This window comes from Physella acuta, unplaced genomic scaffold, assembly GCF_028476545.2.
Source record: "Physella acuta isolate Inbredline_101_S28 unplaced genomic scaffold, ASM2847654v3 ptg002415l, whole genome shotgun sequence".
Classification (NCBI taxonomy): domain Eukaryota; kingdom Metazoa; phylum Mollusca; class Gastropoda; family Physidae; genus Physella; species Physella acuta.
Genome location: NW_026733903.1, coordinates 16,914 through 39,407, shown reverse-complemented (window position 1 = coordinate 39,407; position 22,494 = coordinate 16,914). Strand labels below are relative to the sequence as shown.

Sequence of the window (22,494 nt, the reverse complement as noted above, 5' to 3'; positions counted from 1 at the left end):
CTCAGTCTTTTAGAGCGGCAAATAGATTGCGGGGGTGAACACGTACAACACTATTTTAGTTAACGAGTAATATACTTGACGTGTAACTAACTAGTACCTACTTATAAAGTTCATGAAGTCTAGATCATTGTTAGAGACAGAAAGTATTTTATTACCGGTTTACTAACAAACATTAGGGTACTCTTGTAAATTCCCTAAATCTGACATCCTCACCTACTTCTGTAATAAAGGTGATCCACCTCCTCCAAGCAAAAGTTTGAAATTAATCTGATTAATCCTGTCATAAATGAAGCTCTCGTTGTTCATGAAGCGCCGTAACTAGCATCCCTTTCTGATATTAGACACTTGCCCTAACCCCCCCCCCCCCCCCCCCATAAACCTCTCGTACATAAAACCACACTGGTATATTAATCCTTTGCTTTTTATTAAGCACCTGTCAGTGTCATCAAGCCATACATATCTTGCAACATATTACAGCTCAATTAGTTGTACAAGCCCATGTAGTACTTTCAAGCCTATTTACTAGTGATTGAGACATTGTCGCCTGTGCTGGTATCCTACATTTTTAAAAGCTTGTCAGTGGAATATATCATATATACTTTGCTACAGAGGCGTAGCGAGGGCGTGGAGTGCGAACTAGCGACGTCACTGCTTTGCTATACTTTAATGTATGTGTTAACTATATATATGAAGATTGATAATGTGCATAATTATTTTTTTTTTTAACCTTCCAATACAGATGCATAAAAATATGCAATTTGCAATTCTCTTGAATTACTTTTACTAATACTAGTGTAAATCATAGTAAATGCTAGACATGTTTACTACACTGTGAGATGAATGCCCTTCCCCCCCCCCTCCCACTACAAGAAAATTACAGGTACACAAACTGGCTACTTAAATTTATACTATAACATGACATTGAACTACACAAAAAAAAACAAGAAGCGATAGTTTACTTGTTTAAAAATTGTATACACATTAAAAGAATACTTTTGATGCTACAATTAAGTAATAGATCATATAGGTTACAAGTGGACAAGTAAGTAGATAGATAATAAATCAATATTATCAGATTTCAGTATGCTCAATAACTAGACAAAATGGAATCAATACATACAACCTCCACGATAAATAAAAATTTGATGGCAAGAGACTATCTCTAATCCACATCTTAATCTAACAAGTTTTTAATATTATATGACTGTGTGTAACTAGACCTTAGTTTCACACACAAACATAAATATATGCATATATATATATATATATATATATATATATATATATATATATATATATATATATATATATATATATATAGATACACATATTTATAAACAAATACTGCGTAGCAGAATATCTCTACATGAAAGCCAACCTGGTGAAAAAATTGAATTTGCACATTCAATCGCTAAGAAATTCAGCAATATTATCCAACACCTCTACAAAGACTCCAACTGCCAGATTATCCACTAGTTAACCAGCCCTTTTTCAGTGAGTACAGAAATATTATAAGCTTTTCACCAATAAAGTACATCAGACCAAAAGGTTCAAATACAGTGGACCCTCACTTAGCTGGACGTCTAGATATTGAGGATGCTATACTCTCACATTGACAACATGCCCAATCCACGCTAAGCAAACTATGATGAACCTTCTTAATATAGGCTTAATGATCAACTGGAAAAAACAGAAGAGATAAGAATCAACAACAAACAGGAGTTCCACTTAGGATACAAGAAATGACTATTTTGGAGCAGGATCACTTGACACATTTAGGATCTGTTGTAAGAAGATGGGGGAGCAGATGAGGACATCAAAAGACATATCAGCAAAGTATCCAACATCCTCCGCACAATATGGATGTCAAGAGCTGTCTACAGTTTTCCAAATATGACTGTTGAACAGCAATGTAAAATTTGTTCTCCTCTATGGTTCTGAGACTTTCAATAATGAATGGCTGTGTAGCAAACTGAACATCAGGTGACCTGAAAAAATAACCATCTGTGATGTTCTAACATCCATCTTGAAGAGACGCCTTAACCCTCAGGCTGGTAAATCCTGGGAAACAAAAAATACACATTCTGTAAGAAAATAAAGACAACTGTTTAATCTTTAAAGAGACCCCCTCCACCAGTTGCTGTTATGGTGACATATTAAAACTGGAATATCTTGAGTGTGGAAATTGTACTAAAATAAAGATTTTCTACAAAGGTCTACCCTTTATTTCAAACATTTGTTTGACAATGTGGCTTTGGCAAACATGCTGACTGATATAGCACACATTTTGAATTAAGAGTAAGATATCTGAGTTTTTTACATTTAGAATCAATAGTGCCCACATATTAGTTCATGTATGAAAATATCTTTTTTAGTTTAGTTCAACTCATTTATAGCCCTACTAAATATTAAAATAAAATAGCATCAAAAAATTGTTTTAGTTACCAGTTATACTATGATAGCACCTTCCAGCAAGATTTCACTGTTTTATTAATCCAGGTTCGCTGCAGACAAACAAAATGTTTTGGTTAACAAATTAAAAATATCTGTATCACATCACTTAAGTTTATTTAGCCTGACGGTCCATGGGCAAGTGCAGTAGAGATAAGCTGTTTCTGTGACTTCAGCTTATGAAGGGATAGTGTGGTCAGCACCATGCCCAGTCTCTTTTACTTTTCCTAACGTGAGTTAGGTACCTATCAGAGCAGCTGGGTGGACTCAGGGAAGTTCTGCTGACTTGAATCCAGATTCAAACTTGAGATTTTGGGTTATACAGTCTTGCTCCATAGCTAAGCCACACCATCACCTTACATAATTTGCTTTAAATCAAATGTTTGCACCCCACTTCTCATTGGGAAGTACATTGCAGTACAGTTGGTGCTTGTTTAGTGTAACCTTAAATTCACAATGATAAATAAACAAATGATTTATAAAATATAACTATATAGGCCTACAAATAATACAGTGGATCTGAACAATTAATTCTTAAAGTAACATACATGGTAGTACTCTAGCCACTTGAATACAGAGTACAGAGGGTTGTAAATCAGTTGATTGCAGTGTTCTAGAACATTGTTGGTATCTTTGTCCCTGTGTCTGTCTTATTCCTGTCTCCATGTTGAGAGAACCTGAAGATTAAAGTTTTGAAATTAGTAAAAATTTAAATAAAGTGCTTAGTCTAAGGCCCAATGGCATCGCTAGATCGGGTGTCACCCAAGTAACGAGGTTTATCTTTAGTCTGTTAATAATACAGTTGGAACTTGGATGTAGCAATGTTTTCTCTATAGTTAGTACCTTTACGACGTTTACGACATGGTATCACCCCCACCCTCTGGTAATAATTGTCAATTTATACTTAAAAGACTATTTAACTTTAATTAATCATTAATGGGACTGGCAAAACAACATTTTTCTTCTGTATATTTTGCAATTTTTTGCCTTGGTGTCACCCCCTTAAATAGTGTCATCTGGTGCAGTCTGCACCCCCCACCCGTGCCATGCCAGCTAAGGCAAGGGTTATCAATAAAAATGTTATAAATAAAAAAAAAATATTAATAAATTAATAATAAACCTAATTAGGTAATTATTAGTAATTAATTATTAATAATGTAATATTAATTATAATTATTAATTAAAAATTAATAATAAAATACGCTCAACTGGAGGTGAACGTGAAACGGGGAATATAATACGTTAAAATAGAGTTTTACCCCTTCTAGATGTAGATCTAGATCTAATTATTGTGTAATTTACTAATCAGTGCCAAGATCTATTTTATTTTCTACAAAAAGATCTTGATATTTCCCACCAAATTGATTAATTATGTTTTCTGTTAAATCTACTCCAGTTTCGGTATCGTAAATTATTTAAGTAAAATAAACAACGATCTTAGCTGTTCGATTACTTTAAAATATTTCAGCGGGATTTTTGACAGTACGGCCAAGTTTAAAATATCTGTACTTTCGTTTCGACACTACGGGCTAATCCCGAAAACGTTGGGCCTAGCATAGTTTTTAATTCTACTTTCGATTTCCTCCAAACTAAAATGGAAAAGCGTGAAGGTAAGTAGATCTAGATCTAAATCTAGGATCTAGACTAGAATACTAGATCTAGATCTAGTAAGTAGAGATCTAGAATATAGATTTATGTATAATCTAGATTCTTGATCTAACTACTAATTTTGTTAGATCGTGATGATACAGATACTAGTCTAATACTAGATCTATCATCTAGTAGTTAGATTCTAGGATAATCCCTTAGGCCTAGTTTAGCGTCGGTTATTATTCCGGAATCGTATAGCAGTAAAAAACAGTAAAACAATGCCAAAGTCTGTCACACACTTCCGGAATTCACCGGAAGTACTGTAAACCATACTTTATTTGGCGTCATCTTTTATTTTTATACAGAATGTTAAAATTTTGGATAGTTTTATTTTTGTAATCATTTTTACATTTTGTAATCATTTTTACTATTTTCATATTTTCGTAATCTAGATTTTTTTACTTGGTCTAGCAGCTAGATATCTAGCTAGATCTAGATCTAATTAATTAATGGTCGCAAATCCGCTGCAAGCCAAAAACATTAAATCATTACATTTGACTTCATTATTTATATTAATATGTTTTTTTTTTAATTTTTAGATCTACTAATTTAAATCTACTATTATATTTATTCTTGTTTCCTTTAGTCGATTAAACTTAAAAAATTAAAACATTAATTTACTACAATCGACTTTCAATTTATTTATATTTCAATGGTCAAATAAACCATGGTTTACCGTAACTCTAGTTACCGAAACTCAACAAACATTACCCGATAATTTCCGACGCTAAACTAAGGGATTACCGATTCTAGATCTACCTGACCTAGAAGAGAGTCTAACCAGTAGTATTACTCGCTAACTTTGAGGGGTGGTCGGTTGCTAACAATATGGCGTCCCTACCAGACGCTTGATTTCCAACTTTGTTTAGGTCAAATTCAAGAGACCTTCTTAGAATTACTATTAAAAATGTTTACCACGAGAAAAATGGCGGGTTTTCACGTTATATAAACATGTAGGGCTGATAGGTAGGTCACCAAACAGTTATACGGCTCAATAAAACCTGCATGAGCCATACAACTGTTTATTGGCCTACTTACCAGCCCTATAGGTGGCCAGGGCTAGATATGCCAGAAAAGCATTTTAAAATTTGCTTTTGAGAATCATAATGAAGACTAAATTTTAAAGTCGGTGTCATTAAAATTAATAGAACTTTTAAAATATCAGCCTGGTGGGTACAAAAATGAATTGGAGATTGTAGAACTATTAAGTTTATCAGTCTATGTAAAAAGAAATCAAATATTGCTAACCACTTTTTATAAAACATGGCTTTTGAATGACAACCAAATTTAATTTTTTTAAAACCACATGACCGCTATTTGGTTATCACTAGTGAGAAACTCTGGGTGCATGGCGACTTAAAAAGTCTAACCGCATTTGTGGTTTTCTTTAGCTTCAAACATAACAAGTGTTGTCATGGAGAGTGGCAGTGAGTGACAATATAAAAATTAAATTAAGTAATTTTGTTATAAAAACCAACTAAAAACTTATAAATTAGTGCCTCATGGATCAAATAAAGATGTCTATCATTCAGTGGTCATGTTTAAATTGAAAATTGGGTAAATTTTAGATTTAGTTAGAAAATCTACGAGCTAGAGTCTAGATTAGTCTAAGATTAGTCTAGAATTCTAGATCTAGCTACATTTACCTAAGTATAATAATATTAGATCTATAGGTAATCTATTGCTCAAATTGTCAAAATGTGAAATAATTATTAAAATTTAAGGAGTCACCTGTTTTTCACATTACTAGTCGCAGGCGATTTTACATATCTAAAATGATAGATTACCTATATATCTATAATAATGGCCGCATTTGTGCGGTTCGCTCCGCGTTACGCGTAAGGCCGCCTTTGCTTAATCTTTACCCTAGGTGGCACGCGATCTAAAAAAACAAATATCAGGACTGCCCGGTATTTTTTTTTCGTGGTAACAATGTAATGTTGACATAGATCTAGATCGAGTTTAAGTGTATTTATATTATTTCAACACCTAAGAGTCTAGTACTTGTAAAAAAAACCAGTACAATGTAGTGTCAATCAGTGGGTCAGATGATAGTCCTAGATCTAGCAGCAATCTAGATCTAGATAACTCAAACTGTCCTTTAACCTTAAGGCCTAGCTATCTAGCATGCATGACAGTAGATCTAAGTCTGTATAATTATTTATCCTATGTGAAATATTTCTGTTTGCTTGACTGTAGATGTGCTTTAGGGTGTGTGTATGGGGGGGGGGGGGGATGGCGGGGCGGAGCCCCTCCTCCCAAGTAGAGTCGCCTAAAAGAAACTCTAAATGCGACTTTTGTCATGATTGAGATTAGGTGTATGGTTTAGGGGTATGGCTACGACTATGTTTAGTATGAATGTGCAGTAACTACATGTAGATCAAGCTTAAATCCGATTAAAATGCAGATTCTGGATAAAAATATGTTTTCATTGTCATTTTTCGATTCCGTTTCAATTTGAAGTGTAGGTTGTGATTTTGGTTTTGGTTTAGAGAAAAAGACATCAATATCAACCTAGCGCCAATAGTACTAAATAATAATAATAAATAAATTATAAATGTTATCTAGGTAGAAGATCTAGATCAAATTCCATGTATTTAATAACTAGTTACTAGATCAGGGGTTCCCAACCTTTTTTTTACTCTAGAGCACATTCTAAAATATGGGTAGGGTGGCGGGCACCACCTATTTTAAATCGGCAAACTCCTTCCAGAGGCGTAGTGACCCTTCCCGTCACCCGGGGACAAAACTTTCGATTTTGCACCCCCCCACCTCAAACTTTCAATTTGCCCCCCCCCCCCCCCCCCCCTTTTCAAACTTCCGATTTCCATCCCCTCCAACCTTTCAATAATGTTTATGAAAAAAAATCTGTCTCTGTCAAATAGTGAGAGGCGGGCACATACGAATCGTTCGGCAGGCTCCATGTGCCATGGCGCCCGCGGGCAATGGTTTGGGAACCCCTGTACTAGATCTAGATATATTTATTATTTAACAGGCTGTTACACATACGCTCTTTTTGTATTGAACAATATTAATAATTTCTCAGGTAAAGCAGCTGTTAACATGTCTCGGAATAAAGTTAGGAATAGCAAAGGTCCTTTGAAAGGAAATCATTTAAATCCAACCTCATGTCAGAGCTCTGACGCATCATTGGCTTTAGAGTCTATAACACATTCAACTTCAAGCCCAGAGTTAACTAGACATGGAACAAAACAGTGTGCTGTAAATACTCCGTCATCAAAATGTGACATATTACACATGATAGAGCAAGCTGCTCAATCTGGCTCACCTAAAGAAATGCTTGAATGTTTTAATCAACTGATACAAACAGAGAACAAAGTTAACCAAGAAAGTTTGGACAAAGGTCTTCTTTTGTCTTGTAGGTATGGTAGAGAGTTTTTGGTAAAGATTCTGATATTTCATGGTGCTAATATAGAGACGAGAGACAAAGATGGCAACACACCACTTTTGGTATGTGCCAAGAAAGGTTTCACTGACATAGCTCTGTTACTGGTTGATAAAGGCGCTGATATCAACAGTTACAACAAAGACGGTGATACGGCACTTTTACTTTCTATTCAAACATCCGGGTCTTCTCATCTGATTAGAAGACTTCTTGACAAACAAGAGTTAACAATGGACCATAAAAATAAAAATGGGTGTGATGCTTTGATGAAAGCCATTGAAGTTTTAAACTTTCCATTGATGAACATTTTGTTAAAAAAACAAACAGATATAAATGCTTGTAGCAATGTGTCAAACAGTGCCAGTAAACTAGTTGAACATTTAGGCTTTGAATTCTTGTTGCATTATTTGGTCCAAGAAACACATGATCCAAAAACAGCTTTAGAAAAAGCAGTTTTAATGAAAGACAAATACATCATTAAACTTTTGTTAGCTTGTGGACTTGTAGTCTTCGATGATAGCAACAGAGAAGATAAGGATAATAATATAGTTTTTCTATTTTTAAAATCAATACTTGAGAGTAAACAGGAAATAACAGAAGATGATTTGTATATAATTCAGATTCTTATAAAGGCTGGAGCTCCTATAAATTCTGTTTGTGGTAATTATAGCTTTGATTGTATTTTAACATTAAGCATAAGGATAGGTTGCTATAATTTGGTAGAAATGCTTTGTCGTCATGGTGCAGATGTAAACAAACAAAGTTACTTTGGCAATAACAGTCCCTTGGTTGTAGCTGCTGAGGTTGGTAGATGTGACATTATAGACTTGCTACTTGACTATGGTGCAAAGATCAACCAAGACTCGTGTCAAGCACTTCCGTCTGCGATTGTGCTAGAGCAAATAGATTGTGCAAAACTTCTTATAAAACATGGTGCTAAAATAGACGCTTCTGAAGCACTGACTTCTACTGTCATGGGAAATAAACTTGAATCATTTCAGCTTCTAATTAAAGAATTTAAGTCGGATGTTCATTCTCAGATAAGGCAAATAGGAACAAAATTATTAAACATTGCAGCAGAAAATGGTTATAAGGATATGATTAAACTACTAGTGGAAGAAGGTGCCAATGTTAATGGAAATTATTTTAATCAAACTCCTTTAATGTCAGCTACAGACCCCAGTATTACAGACTTCTTGATCCAACTAGGTGCCGATATGAATATCACTTTTGAATCATGCAGAAGACAAAGAAGGCAACAAACTATTAATAAAAGTTTCAGAAAAGTCGGATGTGGAAAATGTTGTACATGCTCTTCTAATAGCAGGGGCTTATGTCAATAAACAAAATATGTACTGTGAAAGTGCTTTACATGTTGCAATGAGAGCTGAATCTATTGAAATTGTGAAAGTCCTTTTGGAGTTTAAGGCGGATATCAATTTAAAAAATAGCACAGGACAGACACCTTTATTTTGTGTATTGCCAGGAAAATATATGCAACTGATAAAGTTTATATTAGAATATAAAGTGCATGTGAATGATGTAGATAACAAAGGTAATACTCCTTTGCTTCATGTATGTTCTTCAAGTTTTAACGACTCGGTTGAAGTTGTGAGACTTCTAATAAAAGCAGGGGCTAGTATCAACCATCAAAACAATGAAGGCTACACACCTCTGATGTTAGCTGCGAAAGAGCAACACATTGAAACAATTAAATTGCTATGTGAATCAGGTGCTGAAGTCAATTTAGTTAATGAAAAGAAACATGAAACTGCTCTATCTGCACTTATTAACAGGAGTATTACTCAATTGTTTGATACTGACTAAAGTGTTCTCTGCCATATAGAAAAAGGAGCTGATATTTCTTTTTTAAGACCTGATGTACTAGATCAGTTTTTGGATGAGTATCTTTCCTAACCCAGGTTGTGTCGTGTGCTGTAGGTGCTGATGCTAGGAGAAAAGAACGGGTGGGAAAACTCCAAATTCCAAAAATATTACAGGACAAGCTTCTGTTTAAACATGCCATGCTGGAGCGGATAGCAATGATGCACTGTGAGCGCTTAGATAGACAGTCTGGTTTGATTTGATGTGCATAGTATTTTTTTTTTAGATATTAAAAATATTTTCCATTAAAGAATAAAGGAAAGATACTTTTGATTGAAAGTGACAGGTAATATAGGCTACACCAATGAATGGTTTATGCTTTTACCCATTTTATTTGTTTTGTTATGAACTGTTACTTGTTAGAACCATGTGATTTGATAACTTTACTTTCTCAGGAATTGTTTGGAAAGGTAATGTAAATGTTTTGAATTTCTTGACAAGTATCTATCAACAGAAATTCAGCTTTATTGTTGTGTTGTCTGCTGTAGGTGCTTATGCTGGCAGAAAAGAAAGGGTAAAAAAACTCAAAAAATCAAAAATATATGTTGTTTAAGCATGCTCAAGATGTTGATACTGATTTTAGAGAAATTCTTGTTGAACAAACATCCAGATTTTTATTCCAATATCAAATTTCATTTGCATTTTATTTTAAAGTTGTCACTGCTATTTGATATAAATATTTTTATACTGCATTTGCTTAGTTGTATCAAGCTAGTCATATGTAACTCATTACATCTTTACATTACAGGAAATGACATGTAACATTTTATAAAATTTTAATGTTAGGCTACCTAAATGTATTAAAATAATGTTAATAAAACCTTGATGTAAATAAGTAACATGTAACATTTAAGAATTTTATGTTAGGGGTCATCCATAAATGACGTTACACTTGTAGGGGGGGAGGGGGGGGGGGCGGTCCGTAATTTTGTGACGATGTGTGATGAGTTGGAGGGTGGGGGGGTTCAGATGGTGGGACGTCACATTTTCGCATTATAAAAAAGCAATGTTAGAAAACGAATTTTAGACGTTATTTCGCATAGACAACTGTTTTAATAAATTGTAATAGTTTAGACAAGATTTTGGAAAAATATCGATGTTTTAAAAAAATTCAACTGCAATTTTGAGGGGGGTTGTAGGTTGAGGTGTGACGTCATTTTAGGGGGGGGTGGCTTTTTATGATAAAAATCATCCAAAAAAGCGTGACGTCATTTATGGATGACCCCTTACCCAAATTTATTAAAATAATGGTAATAAAACCATGATGTAAATACATAGTAATTTATCATGATGGAACAAACTTGTACCAGATTATGCTGCTTAGAAGTTTTAACCATGCACAGAGATGAAAACTCTGAATTTTAAAATCTTTTCCATGTCTTGATATATTTTGTGGCTTATGAGGTGTAATATGTATTACAGTTTTAAAGTTGTTTTCTTTTTAAGTTAAGAATTTATGTTTTTTTCTCACTTTAATTAAAAGTGTGAAAGTGAAAGCTGAGTTCTGAAAATTATTACAGGATGATTGATGCTTTTGTGTAGGCGTATGGCTTGAAGGTTGTGTAGTCCTATTGCTGGAAGGTTGTGTAGGCTTATGCCTGAAAGGTTGGGTACTCCTATGGCTGAAAGGTTGTGTATGCCTATGGCTGAAAGGTTGTGTAGGCCTATGGCTGAAAGGTTGTGTAGGCCTATGGCTGAAAGGTTGTGTATGCCTATGGCTGAAAGGTTGTGTAGGCCTATGGCTGAAAGGTTGTATAGGCCTATGGCTGAAAGGTTGTGTATGCCTATGGCTGAAAGGTTGTGTAGGCCTATGGCTGAAAGGTTGTGTAGGCCTATGGCTGAAAGGTTGTGTAGGCCTATGGCTGAAAGGTTGTGTAGGCCTATGGCTTGAAGGTTGTGTAGGCCTATGGCTGAAAGGTTGTGTAGGCCTATGGCTGAAAGGTTGTGTAGGCCTATGGCTGAAAGGTTGTGTAGGCCTATGGCTTGAAGGTTATGTAGGCCTATGGCTGAAAGGTTGTGTAGGCCTATGGCTTGAAGGTTGTGTAGGCCTATGGCTGAAAGGTTATTTGGCCTATGTCTAAAAGGTTCTGATAGGCCTATATCTAGAAGGTTGGGTAGGCTTATAGCTGAAAGGCTGTATAGGCCTATAGTCTATAGGTGGAAGGTTGTGTAGACCTATGTCTCATACAAGTAACTATATTCTATTGCTTAAAGGAGAAAGGTCACCAAAATATTAATTTTGGTAAATATGTGTATGTATATGGCCTAAAACACTGTCATGTGGGTAATAGTTTAATAACAAGCACATTGTGATACAAATATCAATTTTATAACAGGTTTTAAAATGTTAAGTGATTCAAAAGGCAAGTGTTCTGTTATTTTATTACAGTTTTCAAGGTGTGAATGTAAATTGTAATTTACACTGTTACACAAATGGTCAGTAGACTAGTAGTATAAGAAGTGAAGTCACATAGGGTCAATCGACAAATACAATAATTAAAAAAAAGTTGACTTATTGATCTGTAGGCCTACACATCCCTTAGGGAGCAAATCAACCCCTTCCTGCCCCCCCCATCCTTAGAGAAACATGTCTGAAAGAAACTCTATAAAACAGGCCTTCACATGACCATTGGAGAAAACACAAACTTACTAATTGCAATCTTTTGCGTGCATTTGAAATGGACTATTAGATGTATGTAAAAACTTTGCCGTTTATTATATGTGCGTAATCATCTTATCTGGTGGACTCTAGATTTATATGCCCTTCTCATATAGGTTATTAACCGTTTTGTAACGAATGTATTACACAGGCTTTGCTCTACTTTTGTCTTTCCAGAACTTTTCCAATTACTTAGTTCATTGTTTGAACTATTCAACATGATGCTCAGATATTTTTATCATAGTGAACATTTTCTTGAATAATGCCTATATTGTACTGGTCCATAATGTGAACTGGGTTATCCTAATCACTATTATACACTATGGCAGGGGTCGGCAACCTGCGGCCGCGAGCCGCATGCAGCTCTTTTGATATCAAGATGCGGCTCTCCTGCTCCTTGAACAAATACTAATAATCTAATAAAAAATAAAATATTTAAAAAAAAAAATGTTAGTGGCTCTTTAAAACCAGTGATCTCCCCTAAACTTTCTCGAATATTCTTATATAAAACAGGGGATGGGAACTCGGGACATTGTTATGATTTTTAATCCATTTTAAATACTTATACTTTTTAAAATAGAATAGAATCTCATAGAAAAAGAATTGCGCACCAAGCGGACGCCAAATAAAGATGTTCATAATCTATCTTCTTCTTCTATCTAGCTATCTATCTATCTCTCTCTCTCTCTCTCTCTCTCTCTCTCTCTCTCTCTCTCTCTCTCTCTCTATATATATATATATATATATATATATATATATATATATATATATATATATATATATATATATAAATCAATGTATGTGTGTGTGTCCTTTATGCATTACTACACCTCTCATCACATCGCCGTGAAACTTTGGGAAGTTGTTGAGAATATTCCTGGGGAGGTTTCTGCGTAAAAAAATATTTCAAATTCGCAGGGGTGGCGCCCCGACAGGGCGCGATTTGTTTTTTTCAATATACGGTATATAAAAATAAAAGTCGACTTTGGTTTGGCATCGTTCATCCGATAGCCATGAGACTTTGGGGAGTTCATTATACCACTCTAGGGAAGGGTTCTGTAAAAAAATAATTTTTAATTTCGCAAGGGCGGCTGCCACGGGAGGGTCCGATTTTTCTCTATATACGGTATATAAAAATAATAAAAGTGAATTGCAGTGACACCGTTCATCCGATAGGCATGAAACTTTTGGGAGTTCATTATAAAACTCTAGGGAAGGGTTCTGTAAAAATTTATTTTTAATTTCGCAAGGGCGGCGCCACGAGAGGGTGCGATTTTTCTCTATATACGGTATACAAAAATAAAAGTAGATTTTGGTGTGACACCGTTATCCGATAGCCATGAGACTTTGGGGGAGTTGATTTGGACACGCCAGGGAAGGTTTCTGTAAAAAAAAAATCTTTTTTTTATTTCGCAAGGGCGGCGCCACGGAATGATGGAATTTTTCTCAATATACGGTATATAAAAATAAAAGTCGATTTTGGTTTGACACCATTTATCTGATCGCCATCAAACTGTGGGGAGTTGATTAGAACATTCTGGGAAGGGTTCTGTAAAAAAAAAATCCTTTGTTAATTTCTCAAGGGCGGCGCCACGGGAGGATGCGATTTTTCTCTATATACGGTTTATAAAAATAAAAGTCTATTTCGGTTTCACACCGTTCATCCATGTACCATGAAACTAGATTACTCATATGATTAGATCACTCAATGGTAGGGTTCTGCAAAAAAAAAAAAATATTTTTTAATATTGCAAGGGCGGCGCCCCGGGGGGGGGGGGGGCTATTTTTTTCTCTATACACGGTATATGAAAAATAAAACTCGGATGCGGTTCATCCGAGTGCCATGAAACTTTAGGGAGTAAATGAGAATACTCCCGAGAATATTTCTGCGAAAAAGAAAACTAAAGTTTCTTATGGGCGGCACCATATAGGGTACAACTTTCGTCAATACACGGTTTGGCGCCCAGAGTTTTAGAGTGACTATGTTGGCACTTGGCATCCGTTAATCGAGCGTCCTGCATAGCGAGTAAGGAGTACTACTATATTCAGCGGTAAAACTACAACAGGCTTCTAAAAATAACTTTGTAACGCGAGGAAATCCTTCTGTACAGTTTCGTCACCTTGCGAAAGATGAAAAAATAACTTTTTGAATATAAGGAGCCTACTGTAGCGTTTCGTCACTTTGCGAATTATGCAATAAGCATCTATTATTAGACAATCCAGTTAGAAATTGAGATCGAGCATCTAATAATAGACCATTAGTAACGCTAGCATATTGCATCAGTCACACTGATGTTTAAACACGTCAAATAATTTTTTTACGTGTTAAAGAAAAAAATCCTGTTCATTTGTGTCACTTAAACGAATGACGAAATCTGCATCATTATTAACAGGACACTATTTGGCACGATGGCGCCTCTTAGTTTTAAGGAGCCAGGGGTCGTACGCCGCGCCTTTGCGGTAGTGTAATCGCGGGGTGGGGGCCCTGAGAGCGCCCCTCTACGTCTCTGACACATGGGCGGTCACCGAAGTGTGTTCTACCATATTATTTCGGTGAGTGATTATTGTACACTCAATGCTTTCATGCGGTAGTGTAGGTAAACCCGTGTCCCGATATTTATGATCCAAGCGCAGGCATTGTTTACATTTAAATAACTCACTTTTAGAAAAGACGGTCACGCGTCTAAGAACATATGATTGGTAACGCGTTGGTGAAATCCTTCTAATATATGTCGTCAAACTTTCTTCTATCCCCGCGGCAACGCGCGGGTGACGGGTACGCTAGTACTTAATAATAGTGCGCAATATTATTAGTACTATATACACTAAAATATGTCACTGCCAATAAGTAGCAACGAGTAGCACAATAAGAACTACTTAAATAAATACTTAACACCTAACTAGTGCGCAACATGCGGCACTAGCAGGAATAATACAGAAAAGTAATCAAACGAAGATACTCCACCCCTAGTCTGCAACATGCAGCACTTGTACTAGTAGTACAGTAATATAAAACATAACATTACCTTCATTAGGTCTACATGTCATGATCTAGATCTACCTCTAGGTACCGTCACCCTCCGTGTCCACAGACAGCAGCATAAACATGCAAACTATAGGGAAAGGAAATGCTACACCAAGCTGTATTAACAACTGACTAGATCTATAGATAAACATCATTTTTACCGAGGGTGGGGGGAGATGACACGAACTACATAATTTACAGAGGGGAAAAAAACGGGGGGTGGAGGGTGACGTTAATTCAAAATAAAAATGTTTGAAGAAGGTAGATCTAAATAATTAAAACAAAAAATGCTCTGAAAATAAGAAATTTTTTTTTTAATTAAAGCTTTCAGCAACAAAAGCTTTACTAAAGAAATAAAATAAGTTTTATTTTCTTATTTTCAGAGCATTTTTTATTTATTTAACATCTTCAAACATTTTTATTTTGAATTTTGTAAATATAAGTTAAAAGTTAGGCATACTAGAATCAAGTTATCGCGAAAACGTTGAACCTATCATCGATTTTTGGTAATCTATTGTTTTGGGTACGTAAAATCGCCCGCGGCTTCTAATGTACGAAAAAGTTACCTCATTGTCAAGGCTTTAATAGATGTATATTTTGATATATGTTAGTCAAATATTATAGATAAATGAATAATAAACCTAAATCAATAGTTAAATATATCAATATAGGCAGGAAATTAACTTTAAACAGCAGTGTTTACGAGCAGGATTTCCTATATAAACAGCAGCCATTTGTAAAATAGCGTTGCCTTCCCCTGAATCTTGCGCTATAAGTTAATAAAGAAAGAACTTAAGATGGCTGCTATAGTAAATGAGCATGGTTGCATCTGTTGGAAACATCGCTAGTCTTCATTTATTATTAAAAAGTTTTAATTCAATTGTTTGAAAACAGGTACATAAATGAAACAAGGAAACATTTTTGTATTTTTCAAAACATAAATCCTCCTCAAAACGTGAAATAATTATTAAAATTTAAGGAGTCACCTGTCTTTCACATTACTAGTCGCGGGCGATTTTACGTACCCAAAACGATAGATTACCCTACTTACTACTTACGTTTTCCTCCAAGCGAAAGTAAAGTAGATAGATCAAGATCTAGATCTATCTCTAGATATCTAGACTAGATCTAGATTCTAATCTAGGTCTAGAGATAGTAAAGTATAAAGTATAGGCCCTAATACGCCTAATAGACTATAGTAGAAGATAGGCCTAAATATTAAATAAGTAGTAAAGTCTAGATCTAGTAGCTAGGTCTAGAGACTAGATTCTAGATCTAGAATCTAGATAATAATGAGTTCATACCAAGAAAGAAAATTTAAGATGGACTGTAGATATAATAGTAAATTAGTAATAGATCTAATATAGTCTAGATCTAGTATTTTGTATACTTTTATTACTTGGTAGTAAAGTAGAAACAGTTTGTAGAAGGTTGTGTTTTTTCCTTTCATTTTTTGAAACCTAAATATACTAAATGCTAAATGTTATCTAGAAGATCTAGATTAAATTCAATGTATTAATTATTTAAACAAGTGGTTACTCATACACTTTTTTTTTGTATTGAACAATATTTCTCAGGTCAAGCTGCTGTTAACATGTCTTGGACCAAGCCAGCCTGGAATAAAGTTAGGAATAGCAAAGGCCCTTTGAAAGGAAATCATTTAAATCCAACCTCATGTCAGAGCTCTGACACATCATTGGTTTTAGAGTCTACAACACATTCAACTTCAAGCCCAGAGTTAACTAGACATGGAACAAAACACTGTGCTGTAAATACTCAAGCTTCACAAAGTGACATATTACACATGATAGATCAAGCTGCTCAATCTGGCTCACCTAAAGAAATGCTTGAATGTTTTAATCAACTGATACACACAGAGAACAAAGTTAACCAAGAAAGTTTGGACCAAGGTCTGCTTTTGTCTTGTAGGTATGGTAGAGAGTTTTTGGTTCATATTCTGATATTTCATGGTGCTAATATTGAGACAAGAGACAAAGATGGCAACAAACCACTTTTGATATGTGCTGAGAAAGGTTTCACTGACATAGCTCTGTTACTGGTTGATAAAGGCGCTGATATCAACAGTTACAACAAAGACGGTGACACAGCGCTTTTACTTTCTATTCAACCATCCGGGTCTTCTCATCTGATTAGAAGACTTCTTGACAAACCAGAGTTAACAATGGACCATAAAAATAAAAATGGGTGTGATGCTTTGATGAAAGCCATTGAAGTTTTAAACTTTCCATTGATGGACATTTTGTTAAAAAAACAAACAGATATAAATGCTTGTAGCAATGTGTCAAACAGTGCCAGTAAACTAGTTGAACATTTAGGCTTTGAATCCTTAATGCATTATTTGGTCCAAGAAACACATGATCCAAAAACAGCTTTAGAAAAAGCAGTTTTAATGAAAGACAAATACATCATTAAACTTTTGTTAGCTTGTGGACTTGTAGTCTTCGATGATAGCAACGGAGAAGATAAGGATAATTATATAGTTTTTCTATTTATAAAATCAATACTTGAGAGTAAACAGGAAATAACAGAAGATGATTTGTATATAATTCAGATTCTTATAAAGGCTGGAGCTCCTATAAATTCTGTTTGTGGTAATTATAGCTTTGATTGTATTTTAACATTAAGCATAAGGATAGGTTGCTATAATTTGGTAGAAATGCTTTGTCGTCATGGTGCAGATGTAAACAAACAGAGTTACTATAGCAATAAAAGTCCCTTGATCGTAGCTGCTGAGGTTGGTAGATGTGACATTATAGACTTGCTACTTGACTATGGTGCAAAGATCAGCCAAGACTCATGTCAAGCACTTCCGTCTGCGATTGTGCTAGAGCAAATAGATAGTGCAAAACTTCTTATAAAACATGGTGCTAAAATAGACGCTTCCGAAGCACTGACTTCTACTGTCATGGGAAATAAACTTGAATCATTTCAGCTTCTAATTAAAGAATTTAAGTCAGATGTTCATTCTCAGATAAGGCAAATAGGAACAAAATTATTAAACATTGCAGCAAAAAATGGTTATAAGGATATGATCAAACTACTAGTGGAAGAAGGTGCCAATGTAAATGGAAATTATTCTAATCAAACTCCTTTAATGTCAGCTACAGACCCCAGTATTATGGACTTCTTGATCCAACTAGGCGCCGATGTGAATATCACTATTGAAACAAGGTGGAATTCATATTCAGCTCTTACTTTTATACTGACCCATTGTGAAAGGGGGCAAGCAAATTGGGTGAACATCCTCATTAAAAACGGAGCAGATGTAAATGTTGAAGACAAAGAAGGCAATACTCTATTAATAAAAGCTTCAGAAAAGTCAGGTATGAAAAATGTTGTACATGCTCTTCTAAAAGCAGGGGCAGATGTCAATAAACAAAATGAGTACTGTGAAAGTGCTTTACATGTTGCAATCAGAGCTGGATCTATTGAAATTGTGAAAGTCCTTTTGGAATTTAAGGCGGATATCAATTTAAAAGATAGCACAGGACAGACACCTTTGTTTTGTGTATTGTCAGAAAAATATATGCAACTGATAGAGTTAATGTTAAAAAATAAAGCGAATGTAAACGATGTAGATAACAAAGGTAATACTCCTTTGCTTCATGTATGTTCTTCAAGTTTTAACGACTCGGTTGAAGTTGTGAGACTTCTAATAAAAGCAGGGGCAAGTGTCAACCATCAAAACAAAGAAGGCTACACACCTCTGATGTTAGCTGCCAATGGTACACAGATCAAAAGAATTAAATTGCTATGTGAATCAGGTGCTGAAGTCAATTTAGTTAATGAAAAGAAAAAAGAAACTGCTCTATCTGCACTTATTTACTGTGGTGTAATTCAATCAATTGATACAGAAAGTGTTATCTGCCTTATAGAAAACGGAGCTGATAGTTCTTTTTTAAGCCCTGATGTTATTTATCAATTAATTTTAATTGATGAGCATGATTGCCTAAAACACATTATATCCCTGGGTTATGGACCAAAAGAGGTTAACCAAACCTACTATGATATTGATAATTTACCCAAGGGTTCTCCGTTTGTTGTTTCTCTATGTTGTGGTTCCAGCAGTGTTGCTAGGTTTTTAAATGATATTTGGTTTTTAACCCAGTCGGACATTACAAGGCTTGCCCACAATAAACAATTAAGGGAATCACTTGAGTCTTACCAATTCAGGGAATGTTTGAAGTTTTTGGATGAGTATCTATCCCAACCCATGCCTCTACAAAAACTCAGTTTTGTTGTTGTGTCGTCTGCTGTAGGTGATGATGGTGGGACTACTGGGAGAAAAGAACGGGTGAGAAAACTCCCAATTCCAAAAATATTACAGGACAAGCTTCTGTTTAAACATGCAGTGCAGGTTGAATTGGCAGCTGACCCAGAGCCTCAGGAGATGCCCATGATGTGGCGGGTATCCGAATTAAATAGACAATCTCGTTTGATTTGATGTGCTACACCAAGGAATGGTTAATGCTCTTACCTATTTTATTTGTTTTGTTATGAACTTTGATAGACAGTCTGGTTTGATGTGCATAGTATTTTTTAAAAATATTAATAATATTTTCCATTAAAGAATAAAGGAAAAATACTTTTGATTGAAAGTGACATGTAATATAGGCTACACCAAGGAATGGTTAATGCTCTTACCTATTTTATTTGTTTTGTTATGAACTTAGATAGACAGTCTCATTTGATTTGATGTGCATAGTATTTTTTTTTTAAATATTAAAGATATTTTCCATTAAAGCATAAAGGAAAGATACTTTTGATTGAAAGTGACATGTAATATAGGCTACACCAAGGGATGGTTAATGGTCTTACCTATTTTATTTGTTTTGTTATGAACTTAGATAGACAGTCTGGTTTGATTTGATGTGCATAGTATTTTTTTTTTAAATATTAATAATATTTTCCATTAAAGAATAAAGGAAAAATACTTTTCATTGAAAGTGACAGATAATAGGCTACATCAAGGAATGGTTTATGCTCTTACCTATTTTATTTGTTTTGTTATGAACTGTTAGAACCATGTGATTTGATAACATGAGCGTATAAAATTTTTTCTCAGGAATTGTTTGGAAAATAATGGGTAACGTAAATGTTTTGAATTTCTTGACAAGTAAATGTTTTGAATTTCTTGACAAGTATCTATCTACAGAAATTCAGCTGTATTGTTGTGTTGTCTGCTCTAGGTGCTGATGCTGGCAGAAAAGAACAGATAAAAAAAACTACCGAATAAACAATTTATGTTTTTTAAGCATGCTCAAGATGTGGATATTTATTTTTGAGAAATTCTTGTTGAACAAACATTTAGACTTTGTTCCAATATCAAATTTCATTTGCATTTTATTTAAAAGTTGTCACTTCTATTTGATATAAATATTTTTATACTGCATTTGTTTAGTTGTATCAAGCTAGTCATATGTAACATATTACTTGTTTACAATACAGGAAATGACATGTAACATTTTATAATGTGTAATTTTAGGCTACCTAAATGTATTCAAATAATGTTAATAAAACCTTGATGTAAATAAGTAACAGTAACATTTAAGAATTTTATGTTACCCAAATTTATTAAAATAATGTTAATAAAACCTTGATGTAAATAAGTAACATGTAACAATTTTATGTTACCCAAATTTATTAAAATAATGTTAATAAAACCTTGATATAAATAAGTAGTAAATTATCATGATGTAACAAACTTGTACCAGATTATGCTGTTCAGAAGTTTGAACCCATGCACAGAGATGGAAACTCTGAATTTGAAAATCTTTTCCATGCCTTGATAGATTTAATGGATTATGAGGTGTAATATGTTTACAGTTTAAGAGTTGTTTTCTGTTTAAGTTAAGAATTTATATTTTTTTCTCACTTTAATTAAAAGTGTGAAAGTCAAAGCTGAGTTTTTAAAATTATTGCAGGATGATTGATGTTTTTGTGTAGCATTTTGTGTAGGCTTATGGCTTGAAGGTTGTGTACACCTATGGCTTGAAGGTTGTGTAGGCCTATTGCTGGAAGGTTGTGTAGGCTTATGGCTTGAAGGTTGTGTACACCTATGGCTTGAAGGTTGTGTACACCTATGGCTTGAAGGTTGTGTAGGCCTATTGCTGGAAGGTTGTGTAGGCTTATGGCTGGAAGGTTGTGTAGGCCTATGGCTGAAAGGTTGTGTAGGCTTATGACTTGAAGGTTATGTAGGCCTATTGCATGAAGTTTGTGTAGGCTTATGGCTTGAAGGTTGTGTAGACCTATTGCATGAAGTTTGTGTAGGCCTATGGCTGGAAGGTTGTGTAGGTTTATGGCTAAAAGGCTGTGTAGGTTTATGGCTGAAAAGTTGTGTAGGCCTATTGCTGGAAGGTTGTATTTAGGCCTATGTCTAAAAGGTTGTTATAGGCCTGTATCTAGAAGGTTGGGTCGGCTTATGGCTGAAAGGTTGGGTCGGCTTATGGCTGAAAGGTTGTGTAAACCTATGTCTCAAACAATTAGCTATATTCTATAGCTTACTTAAAGGAGAAAGGTCATCAAAATATTTATTTTGGTAAATATTTGTATTCATATGGCTTAAAACACTGTCGTGGGAGTAATAGTTTAATAACAAGTATAATGAGACAGTTTTCAAGGTGTGAATGTAAATTGTAATTTACATTGTTACACAAATGGTCAGTAGACTAGTAGTATAACAAGTGAAGTCACATAGGGTCAATCGACAAATACAATAATTTAAAAAAAAAGTTTACTTATTGATCTGTAGGCCTACACATCCCTTAGGGAGCAAATCAACCCCTTCCTGCCCCCCCCCCCCCCCCCATCCTTAGAGAAATATGTCTGAAAGAAATTCTATAAAACAGGCCTTCACATGACCATTGGAGAAAAATCAAACTTACAAATTGACATCTTTTGTGTGTATTTGGAATGAACTGTTAGATTTAGATAAAATATGTGCAGTTTATTATATGTGCTTAATCATCCTAACTGGTACACTCTAGATTTATATGCCCTTCTCAGATAAGTTATGAACTGTTTTGTAAATAATGTATTACACCGGCTTTACTCTACTTTTGTCTTTCCAGAACTTTTCCAATTACTTAGTTCATTGTTTGAACTATTCAACATGATGCTCAGTTATTTTTTTATCATAGTGAACATTTTCTTGAATAATGCCTATATTGTACTGGTCCATATTGTAACCAGCGTTATCCTATTATACTATTTCTCGCAGGGGACGTAGCTCTTTATATACTCGAAGCACATAATTTTACGATTTTTTTAACAGTTACGTCCCTTTTTTGGGTAGATAATTTCAAAAAGTCATTGAGAAAAATATTGATGTCGTAGTTAAAAATTAAAAAAAAAGCAACATTATTTAATCTTTTTAATAGAATATATTACATGAAAGCA

General features: G+C 34.6%; 2 protein-coding genes and 1 long non-coding RNA gene across 5 annotated transcripts; 2 read left to right on the top strand and 1 right to left on the bottom strand.

Annotated features, from left to right (window-relative positions):
* Window positions 1-990: 990 nt before the first annotated feature.
* Window positions 991-5,135, bottom strand: LOC131933246 (uncharacterized). Of its 2 annotated transcripts, none has more exons than XR_009384911.1 (4): window positions 5,017-5,135; window positions 3,000-3,128; window positions 2,446-2,504; window positions 991-2,061 (listed from the first exon to the last, which is right to left on the bottom strand). It is a non-coding gene; the product is annotated as an uncharacterized LOC131933246 (long non-coding RNA). The 2 variants fall into 2 exon arrangements; XR_009384910.1 differs by lacking the exon at window positions 5,017-5,135 and adding an exon at window positions 3,711-3,828.
* On the top strand, window positions 4,041-20,928 carry LOC131933244 (ankyrin repeat and KH domain-containing protein 1). 2 transcript variants are annotated; one of them, XM_059290022.1, is made up of 2 exons: window positions 4,041-4,061; window positions 16,653-20,928. In XM_059290022.1, the coding sequence occupies exons 1-2, from the start codon at window positions 4,046-4,048 to the stop codon at window positions 19,538-19,540; spliced, it is 2,904 nt and encodes a 967-aa protein (XP_059146005.1). In that variant the 5' UTR covers window positions 4,041-4,045; the 3' UTR covers window positions 19,541-20,928. The 2 variants fall into 2 exon arrangements, with proteins under 2 accessions (XP_059146005.1, XP_059146006.1); XM_059290023.1 differs by lacking the exon at window positions 4,041-4,061 and adding an exon at window positions 15,665-15,969.
* Window positions 5,456-9,415, top strand: LOC131933245 (2-5A-dependent ribonuclease). The gene is made up of 2 exons (XM_059290024.1): window positions 5,456-5,528; window positions 7,148-9,415. The coding sequence occupies exons 1-2, from the start codon at window positions 5,516-5,518 to the stop codon at window positions 8,848-8,850; spliced, it is 1,716 nt and encodes a 571-aa protein (XP_059146007.1). The 5' UTR covers window positions 5,456-5,515; the 3' UTR covers window positions 8,851-9,415.
* Window positions 20,929-22,494: the final 1,566 nt, after the last annotated feature.